The sequence below is a fragment of the Oncorhynchus kisutch genome, linkage group LG1 (assembly GCF_002021735.2).
Source record: "Oncorhynchus kisutch isolate 150728-3 linkage group LG1, Okis_V2, whole genome shotgun sequence".
NCBI lineage: Eukaryota > Metazoa > Chordata > Actinopteri > Salmoniformes > Salmonidae > Oncorhynchus > Oncorhynchus kisutch.
Window position 1 is genome coordinate 26,948,065 of NC_034174.2, and position 19,819 is coordinate 26,967,883.

The 19,819-nt window shown below is 42.5% G+C and overlaps 1 protein-coding gene across 1 annotated transcript; it reads right to left on the reverse strand.

Moving 5' to 3' along the window:
• Positions 1 to 5,076: 5,076 nt before the first annotated feature.
• Positions 5,077 to 19,609, reverse strand: LOC109896801 (protein-arginine deiminase type-2). Its single transcript, XM_020491163.2, has 16 exons — positions 19,306 to 19,609; positions 17,677 to 17,845; positions 16,935 to 17,004; positions 16,704 to 16,765; positions 16,183 to 16,300; positions 15,680 to 15,832; positions 15,334 to 15,524; positions 15,123 to 15,226; positions 14,807 to 14,918; positions 14,459 to 14,566; positions 14,201 to 14,352; positions 13,596 to 13,743; positions 13,250 to 13,343; positions 6,552 to 6,631; positions 6,314 to 6,442; positions 5,077 to 6,084 (listed from the first exon to the last, which is right to left on the reverse strand). The coding sequence occupies exons 1-16, from the start codon at positions 19,398 to 19,400 to the stop codon at positions 5,851 to 5,853; spliced, it is 2,019 nt and encodes a 672-aa protein (XP_020346752.2). The 5' UTR covers positions 19,401 to 19,609; the 3' UTR covers positions 5,077 to 5,850.
• Positions 19,610 to 19,819: the final 210 nt, after the last annotated feature.

The following is a 19,819-nucleotide window of genomic DNA, read 5'->3' on the forward strand; positions in this document are numbered from 1 at the left end:
TCAAATTTTATTGGTCACATACACATGGTTAGCTGATGTTAATGCGAGTGTAGCAAAATGCTTGTGCTTCTAGTTCCGGCCGTGCAGTAATATCTAACAAGTAATCTAACAATTTCACAACTACCTTATACACACAAGTGTAAATGAATGAATAAGAATATGTACATATAAATATATGGATGAGCGATGGCAGTGCGGCATAGGCAAGATGCAGTAGATGGTACAGAGTACAGTATATATATATATTAGATGAGTAATGTAGGGTATGTAAACATTATATAAAGTGGCATTGTTTAAAGTGACTAGTGATACATTTTTGCATCCCATTTTTTATTATTAAAGTGACTAGAGATTTGAGTCAGTATGTTGGCAGCATCCACTCAATAATAGTGATGGATGTTTAACAGTCTGATGGCCTTGAGATAGAAGCTGTTTTTCAGTCACTCGGTCCCAGCTTTGACGACCTGTACTGACCTCGCCTTCTGGATGATAGCGGGGTGAACAGACAGTGGCTCGGGTGGTTGTTGTCCTTGATGATCTCGCCTACTTCAATCAATCACCTTCTCCACTACTGTCCCGTCGATATGGATAAGGGGGTGCTCCTTCTGCTGTTTCCTGAAGTCCACGATCATCTCCTTTGTTTTGTTGACGTTGAGTGTGAGGTTATTTTCCTGACACCACACTCCGAGGGCCCTCACCTCCTCCCCGTAGGCCGTCTCATCGTTGTTGGTAATCAAGCCTATGACTGTAGTGTCGTCTGCAAACTTAATGATTGAAGTAGGCATGCATGGCCATGCAGTCATGGGTGAACAGAGAGTACAGGAGAGGGCTGAGAACACACCCTTGTCGGGCCCCAGTTTTGAGTATCAGTGGGGTGGGCATGATGTTTCCTACCCTCACCACCTGGGGGCGGCCCGTCGGAAAGTCCAGGACCCAGTTGCACAGGGTGAGGTCGAGACCTTAATCGAGCTCAATGACGAGTTTGGAGGGTATTATGGTGTCAAATGCTGAGCTGTAATCGATGAACAGCAATCTTACATAGGTATTCCTCTTGTCCAGATGGGTTAGGGCAGTGTGCAGTGTGATTGCGTCGTCCGTGGACCTATTGGAGCGGTAAGCAAATTGGAGTGGGTCTAGGGTGTCAGGTAGGGTGGAGGTGATATGATTTTTGACTCGTCTCTCAAAGCACTTCCTGATGACGGAAGTGAGAGCTACGGGGCGATAGTCGTTTAGCTCAGTTACCTTAGCTTTCTTGGGAACAGGAATAATGGTGGCTCTCTTGAAGCATGTGAGAACAGAAGACTGGGATAGGGATTGATTGAATGTTCGTAAACACACCAGCCAGCTGGTCTGCGCATGCTCTGAGGACATGGCTAGAGATGCCGTCTGGGCAAGCAGCCTTGCGAGGGTTAACACATTTAACTGTTTCACTCATGTTGGTTGCGGTGAAGGAGTGCCCCCAGATTTTGGTAGCGGGCCCTGTCAGCGGCACTGTACTGTCCTCAAAGCGAGCAAAGAAGTTGTTTAGTTTGTCTGGGAGCAAGACGTAGGTGTCCGCGACGGGGCTGGTTTTCTTTTTGTAATCCGTGATTGACTGTAGACCCTGCCACATACGTCTCGTGTTTGAGCCATTGAATTGAGATTTTACTTTGTCTCTACACTGAGGCTTAGCTTGTTTGATTGCCTTGCAGAGGGAATAGCTACACTGTTTGTATTCGGTCACCTTGCCATGATTAAAAGCAGTGGTTCGCACTTTAAGTTTTGCACGAATGCTGCCATCAATCCACGGTTTGTGCTTGGGGAAGGTTTTAATAGTCACCGTGGGTACGACATCACCGATGCACTTGCTAATAAATTTGCTCACCGAATCAGCGTATACATCAATGTTGTTGTCTGAGGCCATCTGGAAAATCTCCCAGTCCACGTGATCGAAGCAATCTTGAAGCGTGGAATTCAGATTGGTCGGACCAGCGTTGAACAGACCTGAGCACGGGCGTTTCCTATTTTAGTTTCTGTCTATAGGCTGGGAGCAACAAAATGGAGTCATGGTCAGATTTGCCGAAAGGAGGGCTTTGTATTCGTCGCGGAAGTTAGAGTAGCAATGATCCAGAATGCTGCCAGCCCGGGTCGCCCTTTCGATATGCTGATAAAATTTAGGGAGCTTTGATTTCAGATTAGCTTTGTTAAAATCCCCAGCTGCAATACATGCAGCCTCGGGATATGTGGTTTCCAGTTTACATTGAGTCTAATTAAGTTATTTCAGGAGCCTTCTCTCTGGAAGGCAACCCTTGCTTGAATTTCATCTACCTTGTTGTCAAGAGACTGGACATTGGCAAGTAGTATACTCGGGAGCGGTGAGCCCGTCTACGGAGCCTGACCAGAAGACCGCTCTGTCTGGCCCTTCTGCGGCACCATTGTTTTAGGTCGCCTACTGGGATCCAATCCATTGTCCTGCGTGGTGGTCCAAACAGAGGATCCACTTCGGGAAAGTCGTATTCCTGGTCGTAATGTTGGTAAGTTGACGTTGCGCCCACAGAGATGGTCACCTTACTTTGCTTTCTTAGGAAACAATGCAGTATTTCATTTTTTATGTATGTATTATACATGTATTCATGTATTATTTCACTGTTACCCCAGGAAATCTTAAGTCTTATTACATACATAAATCTGCTTATAAATGTATAAATGCCCTAAACTTTTCCTCTTGTTGTTCAGTAATTGTGGTATTTGTTAACCTTGTTATTCTCTTTCTGTGTCTGTGTCCAGAATTGTTAGCCTCACCCCACTGATCAGTACATGGATGTCCATTAGCAGATACCTGTAGTTGTTCAACTCAGTAGATGTAGCTTACTGACCATGTGTTACCCATGTCTGTATTTGGATGTTTGTGTGTGACCTGTAGTAGTAAAGATAGTGTCTGATCCCAGTCCCTCCTCCTCCCACAGCATTCCCATAAGAGGCACCCCCTGCAGGAGATGAAGCAAGAACACGTGTGTTCCACAACAGTCCAGTCTAAACAGTCAGGTCCATGGCCATGCACTTACAGCCTTCCCTCATCCCAACTCTATGTGACTGACTACTAGCATGCCTAGAGAGGTGAAGGAGAGGAGTGGACAGCACCCATTCCCAAAAGGAGTGCCACTCACACAGTATCGCTTCTGGCTGTTGTCTGGCGTAGCCTGCATATATTTCTGCTCCGTGAAATCTGAATCTGTTCATGTGGTAACTCATAGTATACTCTCCCTTGTCCTCTCTATGGCTTTGTTTTGTTTCTAAGGTGGGGGATGGATTTTAAGCATTAGACAGATTGGTGTTGCAGGAGATCCGTTGATCATGCATAGGAGAAGTTTTCTGTTAGGCTAAAGAGGAATGCATGAGGAGGATAAGAGGGTGTTGTCCTGTTGTCATTGTTGGAAGAACTGACATTATTGCTCCCATCAACCTCACGTCCCACCATGATACTGTACATTTGTTATTCTTGGTGTCCCGGATCCTTTGATGTCACACCAAGCCTTGTGTTTTATTAATGGTCAATTAAGAGTGTAATGGTGGATGTTGACTAGAAACTTTTAGTAAAATGTTACATGTTTTTGGTAGAAGGTACTTTTATCATCATGCTGCTGCTGGTTTTGATTCCATTATTCATTTCCCCTGACAAACTGTACAATTACAGTTCACAGTTTATGAATGGACAATACTTTACTGACTCCATAATTATAGTCAACGTATTTCAGGCCATTTAAAGGGGTAATCTGCAGTTCAAACAATAACAAAGTCTTTACCCCGCCACTTTTTCGATAACCAGCTGAGTGATGGGGTTGGCGAAAAGTAACCACTCTCAAATTCCTAGACAGAGCTATGGATGCAAGGACTGACCATCCTGTCACGAACGTTGTAGTGAGGAGACCAAAGCGCAGCGTGATATGAATCCATTATTTTAATGTAAGACAAAAATAACACAAAGTACACTAAACAAACAAGACTATCAAAACGAACATGACCGCTATAAACACTGAGTGCAAACATGCAACATCACAGAGGAACAGGGCGTACTGGACTGCCGAGGCGCACTATAGGCCAGGTGTGTGGTGCCGGCACTGGTGGTACCGGGCTGGGGACAGGCACCTCAGGGCGAGTGCGAGGAGCAGGAACAGGGCGTACTGGACCCTGGAGGCGCACAGGAAGCCTGGTGCGTGGTTCCGGCACTGCTGGTACCGGGCTGGGGACACACACCTCAGGGCGAGTGCGGGGAGGAGGAACAGGGCGTACTGGACTGCCGAGGCGCACTATAGGCCTGGTGCGAGGTACCGGTACTGGTGGTACCGGGCTGAGAACACGCACCTCAGGATGAGTGCGAGAAGCAGGAACAAGACACACTGGGTTGTGAAGGTGTACTGGAGACCTTGTGTGTGTATAGCCGGCATCAAATCTTCCGGAACTTTAACACAAGTTTCAGGCTGAGCACGAGGAACTGACACGGGTGGCATCGGACTGCTAACACGCTCCTCAGGGCGAATGCCGTGCATACTACGCCAACCCAACAGCTCTCTCTCTTCACTCTCCTCCAATTTCGTCAACAACTCCTCGAATGTCTCATAATCTCCCCTCCGTTCACTCTCCTCCAATCTGTCCCATAACTCCTCGACAATCTCAGACTCACCCCTAAACTTCGCCGACTGCTACAGATAAAGAGTAATTATTTCTTTACATCAGTTTCGATAGAGAAATATGGGGATACAAGTGTAGATGTGGAAACCGGCACTACATTTTCAATTAATTGCTGATCATTTGAAAATCTGACTTGGTTTAAAAAAATAATTACACTGTGACAAGTTGCCTTTTAAATGATTGTTAAGTAAGCTGCTTTGTAGGAGGGTATCCCCCTTCATATAAGGAATCTATCCCATGGTGCATATCGCCAACTGGAATCTATCACCAACTGGTTTGAATGTAAAACTAAACAGATATATGTATTCATTTGTAGACATCTGCTCTCAATGAATGGAACCTTTGTATCTTGTTGTAATGTTTTACATTTTCCCTCAGCTCAGATTTATATAATGAAAAGACCTGATATGAAGGCATAGTTTCCATTACTTTTTATTTAAATTAAATGAACAAGAACCAATATGGAATTAGTTGCACTTTGTCAGTTGTGCATAAACCTTATTTTACAATTATTTTGAAATCTTTGTTGAATCTGAAGGATCTCTGTGTAAGTATGGAACACTACATCAAAATACAGTTAGTCTGACATTTATTTAATTATGTATTATTATCAAACACCATTCTAAAGATTATGATTCAACAAAATACTATTAATTGAAATGTGATTGGAAGTTACATCAGGTTAAGAGAGCCTTTGGAGTCATAGTGTGCATTCCAGGCACTGAAATTCAAAATATATTTTCATCTCAAAGCTTAAAATAAATGTATTAAAATGTATTAAAACTCTCACAAGTCTTCAAGGCTCCAAATTTCTCTGTGGTCCTGTTAATCTGTACTGGTTTTAGTACCTGTAAATACAACACTTGGATTGAGCACGCAGATAATCCAAACAACAGATTCAGCCTACAAGATTAAGCCTTCAGCCTTAATTCAGATGATTGCATTTCTGTTCTCGTTGATAATCTCCTTAAGCCCTTGTTAAAGTCCGAAAGTCTTGTTTATAAATATAGTTGTTCACCCTTTTGTAAAAAAAGGCAAATACATGTTTAATAAAGACAAAGGGGTAATACAGTACAAGGACTGTTGTTGTTTGAAGATGACTGCTGCTGGCGAATGTTGCTGCTGTTTACGTCAAGCCTTATTCCCTCTTTCTAACTACAACCATTCCTTGCCCCAAATCCCTCACATCTCCAGGTTCCACCACTTGAAGGAGAAGGGTTCCCTGCGAACGTTAGAGCCACAGTGAACCTCTCCCAGCAGTTTGTGGTAGGAGGCAAAGTCATCAATGTATGTGCAGCTGAGTCCCAGGCCCTCCATGAGGGAGGTCATCTCTGCCTCCAGGGCACAGCGGCCGTCCACCTTGGGCCCAAATGGTTTAGGGATGCCCAGGTTCTTCCCCAACACAATCATGTTCACCTGGAGGTAGAGACATATGCCTCAATTAGGATTTGCTTCTTGCGCTACTTGGGTAGTAGATTATTTGACCATACTTCCTAATCACATGTAGAAAATCATCACAAAATGTCTAAAATGATTTGGCAGCATTTTTGAGTTTTGCCATTATGTAATGTAAAATGTATAACAAATAAAATAGGAAGTACTTTTGGTTTGGAGGTGTTCTAGTGTAGAATTTGCGTCTGCTCACCATGTCTGGGTAATAGGCCACTGCCCTGTTCTCCTCCATCACATGGAAAAGGATGGGCAGATCAATGATATCATCGTCGTCTAAACCCAGCTCCCTCTTAAGGACATCCCTGTTCCAGTCTATACAGCTCTGTGGGACGACAGCAGTCACAACATCTACATGGTTATTTCACCAAGCACTGCAATGCTCTGCTAGCCTCTCTGAGTAACTAGTTCATCTGGCGTTTAGTTTCCCTCACCTGGACATAGTTGTTTTCTGCCCCAAGTTTGTCATCACTCAAAATCTCATCTACCGTAATCTCTTCTTCTGCTCCAAGACCTGTTAGGATCGGGAAGGAAGTCGGTGTTGATTATTAACACACACAGTTCAGGGGTGGTCGGTGACGTTTAAGATGAGGGAGGACGATTCTTTTTTTTAGGGGGTGGCCTTATTTCTATTACAGCCTATTGGATGACTGTCATTCATACTCCAGTCACCCAGCCAAATGTTACATCAATAGGTTTAGGCTACTACATGATACTCAATTTTTCTCTATACCCATCGAGGATGCTACAACCTAGCCTATGAAAGTAGGTGCACAGGTCAAGAGAAATTTGTGTAATCAAAGTAACGAACATTGACACATTCAATATCATGTTGCACACTCTTGCCTGTATCTAGCTGATCTAGGGTGTAATCATTAGTCTAACAGATGCAGGCGAGAGTTTCTATTAGACTAATTGAAGTATGTTTGTCCCCGTTTCATATCATTTAAGTAACATTTTGCAGAATCAGCTGAATGAATAAGCTAGCTGTAGCTTATGCATTCAGTACTAGATTGATTCTATGATCCTTTGAGTCGGTGGACAACGTCAGTTTATGCTGCAAGAGCTCTGATAGGTTGGAGGAAGTTGTCAGAATTACTGTGTAAGTCTATGGAAGGGGGTGAGAAACATGAGCTTCCAAGGTTTTGTATTGAAGTCAATGTACCCAGACTTCATGACGCTCTCTCCTTGGTGCCAGATCAGCTCTGCACATAGCTGACAGATCCCACTCTCTCCCCCCCATAGCCAGACCCCACTCTCTCCCACCTGAGGTGGGAGTTGGGCCGGTTTTATGACTTAACAGCAGGTCGTACACTTTCTCTCTCTTGCCCTACAGTATGAATGGTGAAAATAATTTGTTACACATTGAGACTTTGCCACCAAAACTCCAACATCCAAAAGTGGATAATGAAACATTATTTCTTATAAAGAATGTTGGGAATGATGTGAGATGGAATATGGAAAATGAATGTCCATTTTGTGATGTGATTAAAATTATCAGAAAGACGTTATAACGGAAACATTGTAACTTGCACACTGTATATATCAGATTTACATCTAAATGTAAAACTTATATGATTAAATATGAAACAATTTTTGAAATTATATAAATTAGCCTTCGAAATGAGATAATGGCTTTTCATATAAACCTGGGCCCAGTCAGTAACCATGCCTATGTGAGCACAGACATTGTGTCGGCGTGTTGGAAAGGCCCTAAGACCAGAGTGCTGAAAAGGATTTGCTAACGAAATTTACATTAGGCCAAAACATGCCGGGGTGCTGCCGGCGTGTTAAGTGGTCCTAGCTGTACCCTGAATAATCAACCATTGAGACCAGAGAACGTGAGGCCACGGTCCACACGCTAAAATGGTGAGAAACTTTGTAAACCAGACCAAAACATGCACCGTCTGCAGCTGTGCATATAAAGTAGTCTAGAACATTTGACCAAAGATGAGGGAAGACAGATCCCTCTGAACACCGTGTGGTACACCTGTAGTATCTTCTCTAATGAATACTCCAGAACAGAAGAAGACTACAACTAAGAAGGACATTGTGACCCCTGGTGAACAACCAGAGACTTCAATCAAACCACTTCCCATAGACAGATCGAGTGGATTCAACAGAGACAACAGAGAAAGACATCTATGCATAAATATATACAGTTGAAGTCGGAGGTTTACATAAACTTAGGTTGGAGTCATTAAAACACGTTTTTCAACCACTCCAAATTTCTTGTTAAACCTCTTCAGGCTAGGGGGCGGTATTATCATGTCCGGATGAAAAGCGTGCCCAAAGTAAACTGCCTGCTACTCAGGCCCAGAAGCTAGGATATGCACATAATTGGTAGATTTCGATAGAAAACACTGAAGTTTCTAAAACTGATAAAATGATGTCTGTGAGTATAACATAACTTATTTGGCAGGCGAAACCCCGAGGACAAACCATCCAGGAAATCTTTTTTTTGAGGTGACAGTGTTTTCAATTTGTGAATTTCAATGTGAATCTAGATTTCTGAGGCATCTGGTTGCAGTCCATATGGCTTCCACTAGATGTCAACAGTCTCTAGAAATGTGTTGATGTTTTTCCTTTGAGAAATGAAGAAATAGGCATTTCCTTTCTGGGTGTATAGCCAAGTGGACTGTTTTACTTGGGGCGTGTGACCTGAAGCTCGCTCCACTTTAATTTTATACGTAGTTTATCCCGTCTTAAATTTGATTGATTATTTACATTTTAAAATACCTAAAGTTGGATTAGGAAAGTTGTTTGAAATGTTTGGACACAGTTTACAGGTAACTTATTAGATATTTTGTAGTCATGTTGGGCAAGTTGGAACCTGTGGTTTTCTGAATCAAACGCGTCAAATAAATGGACATTTTGGAGATATAACGATGCAATTAATCGAGCAAAAGCACCATTTGTGATGTTTATGGGACATATTGGAGTGCCAACAGAAGAAGATCTTCAAAGGTAAGGCATGAATTATATAGTTATTTCTGAGTTTTGTGTCGCGCCTGGCAGGTTGAAATATGATTGTCATGTGTTTGTTTGATGGGGTGCTGTCCTCAGATAATCACATGGTTTGCTTTTGCCGTAAAGAATTTTTGAAATCTGACACGGTGGCTGGAATAACAAGAAGATAAGCTTTAATTTGGTGTATTGAACTTGTGATTGTATGAAAGTTAAATATTTAAAAAAATATATATTTTAATTTCGGCATCTGCAATTTCACAGGATGTTGTCGAAATGTTCCGCTGGCGGAACCCCAGACGTAACAGGTTAACAAACTATAGTTTTGGCAATTCGGGTAGGATATCTACTTTGTGCATGACAAGTAATTTTTCCAACAATTGTTTAGAGACAGATTATTTCACTGTTTCACAATTCCAGTGGTGCAGAAGTTTACGAATCACTATGTTGACTGTGCCTTTAAACCTTTTGGAAAATTCCAGAAAATGATGTATTTGGAGTCAATTGGAGGTGTACCTGTGGATGTATTTCAAGGCCTACCTCCCAACTCAGTGTCGCTTTGCTTGTCATCATGGGAAAATGAAAAGAAAACAGCCAAGACCTCAGAAAAAAAAATCGTAGACCTCCACAAGTCTGGTTCATCCTTGGGAGCATTTTCCAAACGACTGAAGGTACTACATTCATCTGTACAAACAATAGTACGCAAGTATAAACACCATGGGACCACGCAGCAGTCATACCGCTCAGGAAGGAGACACGTTCTGTCTCCTAGAGATGAACGCACTTTGGTGTGAGAAGTGCAAATCAATCCCAGAACAACAGCAAAGGACCTTGTGAAGATGCTGGAGGAAACAGGTACAAAAGTATCTATATCCACAGTAAAACGAGTCCTATATCGACATAACCTGAAAGGCCACTCAGCAAGGAGGAAGCCACCGCTCCAAAACCCCCATAAAAAAAGCCAGACTATGGTTTGCAACTGCACATGGGGACAAAGATCATACTTTTTGTAGAAATATCCTTTGGTCTGATGAAACAAAAGTAGAACTGTTTGGCCATAATGACCATCATTATGTTTGGAGGAAAAAGGGGGAGGCTTGCAAGTCGAAGAACACCATCCCAACTGTGAAGCGCAGGGGTGGCAGCATCATGTTGCGGTGGTGCTTTGCTGCAGGAGGGACTGGTGAATTATGTGAATATATTGAAACATCAAGACATCAGTCAGGAAGTTAAAGCTTGGTTGCAATTGGGTCTTCCAAATGGACAATGACCCCAAGCATACTTCCAAAGTTGTGGCAAAATGGCTAAAGGACAAAGTCAAGGTATTGGGGTGGCCATCACAAAGCCCTGACCTCAATCCCATAGAACATTTGTTGGCAGAACTGAAAAAAGGTGTGCGAGTGAGGAGGCCTACAAACCTGACTCAGTTACACCAGCTCAGTTACACCAGGAATGGGAAATTCACCCAACTTATTGTGGGAAGCTTGTGGAAATCTAAGGCAATGCTACCAAATACTAATTGAGTGTATGTAAACTTCTGACCCACTGGGAATGTGATGAAATAAATAAAATCTGAAATAAATAATTCTCTACTATTATTCTGACATTTCACATTGTTAAAATAAAGTGGGGATCCTAACTGAATCCTAGCTGACTTTTTACGAGGATTAAATGTCCGGAATTGTGAAAAACTGAGTTTAAATGTATTTGGCTAAGGTGTATGTAAACTTCCGACTTCAACTGTATTGCATTTATTTTCCAAATGAGCTGTCGTTCATGTGCAAAGTATTCATATTCCTGTGAGCGTAGCTTCCAAATGTATATACAGAGGGGCAAAAAAGTATTTAGTCAGCCACCAATTGTGCAAGTTCTCCCACTTAAAAAGATGAGAGAGGCCTGTAATTTTCATCATAGGTACACTTCAACTATGACAGACAAAATTAGAAAAAATCCAGAAAATCACATTGTAGGAATTTATTTGCAAATTATGGTGGAAAATAAGTATTTGGTCACCTACAAACAAGCAAGATTTCTGGCTCTCACAGACCTGTAACTTCTTCTTTAAGAGGCTCCTCTGTCCTCCACTCGTTACCTGTATTAATGGTACCTGTTTGAACTTGTTATCAGTATAAAAGACACCTGTCCACAACCTCAAACAGTCACACTCCAAACTCCACTATGGCCAAGACCAAAGAGCTGTCAAAGGACACCAGAAACAAAATTGTAGACCTGCACCAGGCTGGGAAGACTGAATCTGTAATAGGTAAGCAGCTTGGTTTGAAGAAATCAACTGTGGGAGCAATTATTAGGAAATGGAAGACATACAAGACCACTGATAATCTCCCTCGATCTGGGGCTCCACGCAAGATCTCACCCCGTGGGGTCAAAATGATCACAAGAACGGTGAGCAAAAATCCCAGAACCACACGGGGGGACCTAGTGAATGACCTGCAGAGAGCTGGGACCAAAGTAACAAAGCCTACCATCAGTAACACACTACGCCGCCAGGGACTCAAATCCTGCAGTGCCAGACGTGTCCCCCTGCTTAAGCCAGTACATGTCCAGGCCCGTCTGAAGTTTGCTAGAGAGCATTTGGATGATCCAGAAGAAGATTGGGAGAATGTCATATGGTCAGATGAAACCAAAATATAACTTTTTGGTAAAAACTCAACTCATCGTGTTTGGAGGACAAAGAATGCTGAGTTGCATCCAAAGAACACCATACCTACTGTGAAGCATGGGGGTGGAAACATCATGCTTTGGGGCTGTTTTTCTGCAAAGGGACCAGGACGACTGATCCGTGTAAAGGACAGAATGAATGGGGCCATGTATCGTGAGATTTTGAGTGAAAACCTCCTTCCATCAGCAAGGGCATTGAAGATGAAACGTGGCTGGGTCTTTCAGCATGACAATGATCCCAAACACACCGCCCGGGCAACGAAGAAGTGGCTTCGTAAGAAGCATTTCAAGGTCCTGGAGTGGCCTAGCCAGTCTCCAGATTTCAACCCCATAGAAAATCTTTGGAGGGAGTTGAAAGTCCGTGTTGCCCAGCAACAGCCCCAAAACATCACTGCTCTAGAGGAGATTTGCATGGAGGAATGGGCCAAAATACCAGCAACAGTGTATGAAAACCTTGTGAAGACTTACAGAAAAAGTTTGACCTCTTTCATTGCCAACAAAGGGTATATAACAAAGTATTGAGATAAACTTTTGTTATTGACCAAATACTTATTTTCCACCATAATTTCCAAATAAATGCATTAAAAATCCTACAATGTGATTTTCTGGATTTTTTCCCCCTCATTTTGTCTGTCATAGTTGAAGTGTACCTATGATGAAAATTACAGGCCTCTCTCATCTTTTTAAGTGGAGAACTTGCACAATTGGTGGCTGACTAAATACTTTTTTGCCCCACTGTATGAGAAGTTGACTCACATAACCCTCCCCTTTCCATTGCGTAACCAAACGGTCATGCTTTTGTTAGTCCACTAGGAACCTGTTTTCATTCTATTATGTATGTAATCAATAACCTATGCTGTGTGTGTTTACGTATTCTGTGTGATGATTTAATTAGTTAGTAAATAAATAATTAAACCAATTTGTGTATTGCTGATTCATCACTTAGGGTTAGGGTGCGTGCAGATATCCAAGGATTATGAGATGTTCAGAATGTAATAATTAATAACTGACTGTTATAGATATTTAGATCATCTTTAGAGTGTAAGTCGGAAGATAATAGCTAGGTCAACAACTGTTTCCGTGGTACCCCAAATTCCTAATTAGTTAATTGTTAAATGATGAATTTAAAGCGAGTAATAATTAAACATAGTAGGCAATTATTCTACAAATAGCAGTCATTAGTCACGACACAGAGGAGGACAGAAGCTAGCTGTCCCCGGCTACACCATGGTGCTACCCTACACAGTGTTGTTGAGGCTACTGAGACCTTCATTGCAAAACAGTGTGTTTTAATCCATTTTAGGTGACGTGAATATATCTAGTATAGTTATCTAACAAGGATAACTTTTTCAATGTTTTACCATTCTTATGAAATTCACTGAGGATGGTCCTCCGCTTCCTCCTCTGAGGAGCCTCCACTGGTACAATTATAACTACAGTGATACACACTGAGACAGTGAAATTAGTCGCCTAACTGAAGGCCTACCGTCAAACATTTTGGCTTGTCCATGCCCGTCGTTCTGTAAGCCTCTGAATAGTTTGTAGCCTGCGTCGGGGCTGGCGAGCAGCAGCCGGAATCCCTACACAGAGAAACAGAGGACAAAGACAACATTGGCTGTGCGCTTCATTTGACTTCCTGACAGCTTTACATTATCACATAAACCACATGGCAGCCACAGCCTGCGTCATGTCTAAATACTTTGTGCAAATGGACGGCATTAACAATTCTTTGCTCGCCGTCATTTCTACTCTATATTAAAGAACACAGTGTTTTTAACACACATGTTCTAATAGAGCGGGCAACTATACTTTCCTTGACAATATTGTTTTACCTTTTTGTCAGGAGCTGGGACAAAAGTCATGAATTCATCCACATGCCCAACCAGAAGCCAATCAGAGAACAGTGCAATGGGCTCCTGGACTTTCTGTGCCCAAAGGAAGTCTTGCACTACTTTGGTCATGTTGCGGCCCTTGGTTGCCCTGAAAAGTTAAACAGCCTTATCACCACTGCTCACAGCCATTTTTTATTTAACATTTTTTTTAATGATCCTTTATTTAACTAGGCAAGTCAGTTAAGAACAAATTCTTATTTACAATGACGGCCTACACCAGCCAAACCCAGACGACGCTGGTCCAATTGTGCACCGCCCTATGGGACCCCCAATCACTGCCGGTTACAATACAGCCTGGATTCGAACCAGGGTGTCTGTAGTGACGCCTCTAGCACTGAGATGCAGTGCCTTAGACCGCTGCGCCACTTGGGAGCCCATCTCTTTGTTCCAAATATGAATTAATCATTAGCAAGAGATTTATAGAAGGAAGTAGCATCAAGGTTATTTAATTAATAAATCAACTTTCGAATAACGGCAAATATTGGGATCAAAGAACCAGATTCTCTTCCGTTGAAGCAACTAACCCCTGGCTAAGGTACACTCACGTGGGGAAAGCCACTCCAATTATGATCCTGCCCAGAGGGTAGATTTTTCCATTTACAATAACTGGAGGGCTAACTTCCAGGTTACCAAACGAGTCCAGGCTGCTCACTTCCTCATCATATGCTGTCCTCGTCACATAGCCAAAGTCTGGGCCCTGAGGGCACCAGGCAGAGAGAGGTTGAGAAAGAGTTCCACCACATCCCTCACAGTATGGAAATAAGAACATTTTAACTGCAGGTGTGGTGAATGCCTTTTCTTACCAGTAGCACATCATAAGGGAAATCCTGTAGTTCTCCGTCTCGGGGGGAGTCCAGCACAACAGGGAAACGTTGGTGAGGAGAGTCAATGTAGCCAAACTCTATCTCATCCTGAGAGAGAAACCTTCTTTACATGTCTATTATATTTCTATATTTTTCATGCAGTTAGAAACAAAGACACTGGTCTATGTTCTAATTTATTTTAGTTGAAACCGAGAGACAAGACTGACAATGATTTACATTGATGTAAAAGGATGTGAAATAAATGGTGTTTAAAAAAAGGTTGGAATTGAAAAAAGTTCAAATGCACAAAAGTGCATGATAGGCTAGGAGCTGAATCTCACTGCTTACCTGCATCCAGCGGTCTCCTCTGTTCATGTACTCATGACAAACCTTCAGCTTGTACCCACTGTTCTCCACCAGCCTCCTCATTCCCTTTAGGAACTGGTAGTTATCAGATGTGCTGGGTAACCAAATGCACAGAAACAGTTGTCGGAATAAGTTTACAGACAGCGCCATCATTATTTCCATCAACATCAATGCCAGGACTGTCGGAACAAGAAGCACAAGCATTTCGCTACACTCGCATTAACATCTGCTAACCATGTGTATGTGACAAATAAAATGTGATTTGATCATCATAATTTTCTTCTTCATCATCGCTCACCTGCAGACGAAGACCTCCAGAGGGTTGAGTGTGTTGGGTGTCATGATCCAGGGAGCCACACGGAACACCACCCTGTCTGTAAAGATGGGCGTCTCAGGGAAGCCCTGGCAAAATAACGGAGCAAAAACATGAATGATAGATTCCACGACAGAGGTACAGTATATACCCTTTGAAGTTTTAAACTAGGAACAGTGAAATAGTTACAATGTACCTGAGAGCTGGGCTCCAGCAGGCTGAGGCTGATGCTGATGAGGCCCTCAAAGTCTTTGTCAGGGAATCTCAGGCCCTCAACGTAGAAATTCATCTCAGCGTTTCCCCCGAGGTACGGGACCTCCTTGGACAAATCCTCACTGCCCAGCACCAGTGGGTAGTCCTTCACAAAGCTCTTGTAGAACAGGTTTTCTGCAGCAGTAAATCATGTTTTATAATGAGGATCAAATGTATCTCCATTTATATGCATATGCTGCATTAAAACCCTATTGTATACACATTATACATGCATGGACAGCCACAAGAACACATAAAAGATCTGACTGGACAAAATGTCCTTGACTCACTCAGTGTTTGGTGCATGCCTGCTGTGGACCTGGTTCTGAAGACCCTGACACTCTCTGCATCCCCCTGGGAGATGTGCATGGTCAGCTTGTAGCCCTCTGGGAGCTTGGCAGGGCCACTGGTCCGCAGCACCATTGGGGACATGTCTTTCAGATCTGACATTTCACAAATACTGACATTATTGTACATCAAGTGTCAACCCATCAATGTCGTAATCAATGTGACCTCATCTCAATGACAACATAGGTATGACAATGTGTAATACAACTACTTATCCTAGGAGGATAGTGGTCGTGAAGGAACCATCAAACCACACCAGACATACCCCTAGCTCAGGCATTTTGTGTTTAGCTAACACAAATACGCACATCCCTACTGCTCCTTTCTGCTGACTATACACAAAACACAGACCTGCAGCCTTTAAAATGTTGATTTATTGCAATGCCTGCAGCACTGTCAGCCGGTCAGCTCAGTGGGCCAGGATGACTTGGCTGTTGTTATATACCTGAGACCCTGCTGACCTCAGCCCGCTCACTGTCCCGCCTCTTCCCATAGGTGTGTTCTGAGTCACAGTTGACCAGTAGGATGGCACCATGGCCATTAGGCCCCCACATCCAGGATCCCTGTAGAGATGAACACTCGTTATTCAGCGACTAGAACTAACACTGCCCGGCCAAATGAGCTTTTCCCAATGTGTTAGCATGAGTTAAGATTAGACTTACAGCTGAGTGGAAAAGCACAACGTTCAAAATAATTTCCCACTTCCAGGAATATAGTATGAACAGTATTTTGATATACCTATTAATATCAGTGGAAGGCTGTGCCCTGTGTGAGTTGACAGATCTTTCCTAGAAGTGCCTTGGCAATCTTCCTTTGTGTTTTGGAAAACAGCATGAACACTAGTCTTCTGACATGCCTATTCATGTTAGAATGTATCCTTATGTACCCTGCTGTGTTATGAAACAAAGATAGTGACCTCTGAGCTGAAAGAGACCTGCCTGGACGGACCCAGCAGACATAACCCACCTTGTTGGGGTTGTTCCTCTCCACCTGGCCATCTCGATCAGCATCTACATCCAGAGAAATCTCTACAAGACAGAGAGGCCCTGGGTGTCACTGACGCTCATGAGCTGCTCTGGGGTCTCAAGTTAAATATCAAAATGTACAAATGACATTCACAAAGGTATGCTTTGAAGGTGGGGGAGGGTGGTAGTTTATATGGGTGTGCTCTCCTGTCCTAAGCATAACACAACATACCAACAGCGGTGAGGTGAACGACAGCTTTCCCTAACACCTCCGTCTTCTCTCCATAATACATGACCGATAGCTGCACAACAAAGGACAACGTTTACAAAGTTAAACATCTAGAACACTGGTGACTAAGCAGTGGTTGTGTTTTGATGGGGTCTTCTATGATATATTCATGTCCAGATATGTACAGTACATAATTTCAGAGGAGAATCTAAACAACTGGCCCATTCTGGAACTGACTAAGTCTCCTTCAATTCCTTATCAATAGAACTGGCACTATGATTAACCACATCACTTTCCACTGTTTGACATCTCTCTGGTATCAGGTTGAGAGTGCCACATTTGCATTATTTCAGTGTGGTTTGCACGCCACTCTTAAGAGGCGTAGGAGCAGCAAATACTTGATTTGTTTTTCTTATTAACATAATTCACTGTAGGGTGTTCAGTCCCGATAGGAAATATTCAACTCAGGATTATATTAATAAGATTTAACATACTGAAGTCTCAGGGTTCACTCTTAGAAAAAAGTGTCCCAGGGTCCCCAGGTAGAACTCTTTTGGGTTCCATGCAGAACCCTCTGGGAAAGAGTTCTAAATGGAACCCAATAGGGTTCTACATGGAGCCAAAAATGGTTATTCAAAGGGTTCCCCTTTGGGGACAACCAAAGACCCCTTTTAGGTTCTAGATAGTACTTTTTTTTCCTAAGAGTGTAGCTATCATAGCTGTGGGAGTGGCCTACTTTATTTACCTTGCTATCATTTCCCACTTCGCTGGCAGTGTCCATGGTGAATCGAAGCATTGTATTACCATTGAGAGATGTGGGGAGGGTCCCACTCTCCAGTGGGGGTGGGGTGATCCTGTACTGCACTCTGGGACTACATTGCACAGAGAAGTACTTGGAGCTAGGAGGGGCACTCCTTGGGGAACAATAAATACATGTGACAGTTACACATCACACCCTGATACTTTTCTTATACAAATCTATAGCAATAACAGAGTAAACACAAGGGGACATACCTATACTGCAGTAGAGCACCATCCGTGAGTGCCGTTCATTATCCCCTATTTCCAGAAGCAACAGGTGGCAGTGCTAGTTCTAAAGTTACATTGCTAAAGTAATCAGAGAGGTATGATGTCTTCAACATGCCTCTACAATGAGTAACGTACCAAAGAGGGAGAAATACTGGACTATCAACCTACACAAGAATACTGGCAAAAAGGATTGTACTTATATGTCAAAGTATCAACCAACATCCCAAGTTGTTATACTCAGTATGACACTTGTTTATAAACATTAAGCTTAGCTGTAAAAACCTAACACCTGGAGTCCAGGCTAAGCCCTGGAGGTGGTCCACACCAAAGGAACATTAGGTTTTTGGAGGAGGGATAGTATTTGCCTGAACAGAGCCTAGGTTTCTCTAAACAATAGCACAAAGAGAAGTGTTTCTTAACAATAAGTATTTAAGTTGTTACACACACCAATGTTGTGAAACCATCTGTATCTGCTGTGTAATCATACCATGTGGAGTGTCTGATAAACTAACTGCAGCCGTAGTCATGATAGTACCACAATATGTTTAATTCTTCAGGTTGGCGATTTGTGTTGGCCTTACCACTCTTTTCTATCTAACTTGGAAATCATCTACCATGTTAACTTGGAAATCATAGGAACTGATTATAATCCATCGAATTCTGTTGCACTGGAGTCATATGAATTGACAGCTTGTAAGGACAACAAACAAGAGTCTGTTGACTAGCAGAAAGAAGTGACTGTTGCAGACTCCCTCCGCTAAGAACAAGAGGTCTGACTCCTCCGCTGAATACAAATGCCAACCACAAACAGTCCTTTCAGCCCAATATCGGGGCATGATCCTCCAATTCCTTTTGCAGTTGGAATATCCAAGTAGTAAAATGACAACAAAATAGTCAGTGGATGTAATCAATCATTTAAAAATATATTATCACCGCAGGACCTACAAGTGGAATAAGATTATAAAGCAATTAAATTAATATATTCCATTATTAATATGTGTGAGAGAAATATACTACCTGAATACTTGACATGTGATTTAAATTACTAGGCTATATTTTTTATGTTAACAGCACCACACCCCTTTACATTAGATCAATTGTCTAGTGTTCCATTTTCATTTCAATAATAACTGAATAATAACACGAGGGATACGATTTTACAAACAATAACTGAGATTCATGTTAATCAACCGTCCTTACCAATGCATGACATTAGTAAATATTGAATTATATTTCTAATATATTAATCAATAAATGACGACCCATACTTGATGTCTTGGAGAACTAGCCTAACGTTACTTCGCATCAATGCCTCTGTCTCGTCATTTAACATTCAAACAGTTACCTGTCTATGTTTACAGTAAGTTCCGTGCCAACCACGCACATGACTTTGGTCGTTTTTCCATACTCAATTCTCAGTGTCCGAGGGTGGATGATCATGACTTTCCCTGCGGCAGCGGCAAAATTATTTGTTTGCTGTTAGCTATGATAAAATAGAATTGTACCGCAATTCCTTCACCCTGATATACAGTATTGGCAGGAAGTAACTACATGCTGCTGGGCTGGCTCTAGTGACCAGCTGATTATAACGCAGGTGAATGTCTCGCGTCATCTGATGATTGGTTACAAATGGTCTCGCGCAGTTACTGTAACTGTATGTATTCAGCCAGCCCCTGTCCGCAACACGACATGACAGAGGTGCAACATTGTATCCGCCTTAACAAATGAAATAAAGCAATAGGGTTATTCAGTATTGTGTGCCTCCAAACCGGGGACAAATTACCCAGCTAGCCTATAACATCTGTTGGAGCGAACCATTGAGGAAAGCTCAGCATTGCATGTAGATAAGTTTGGCTGCT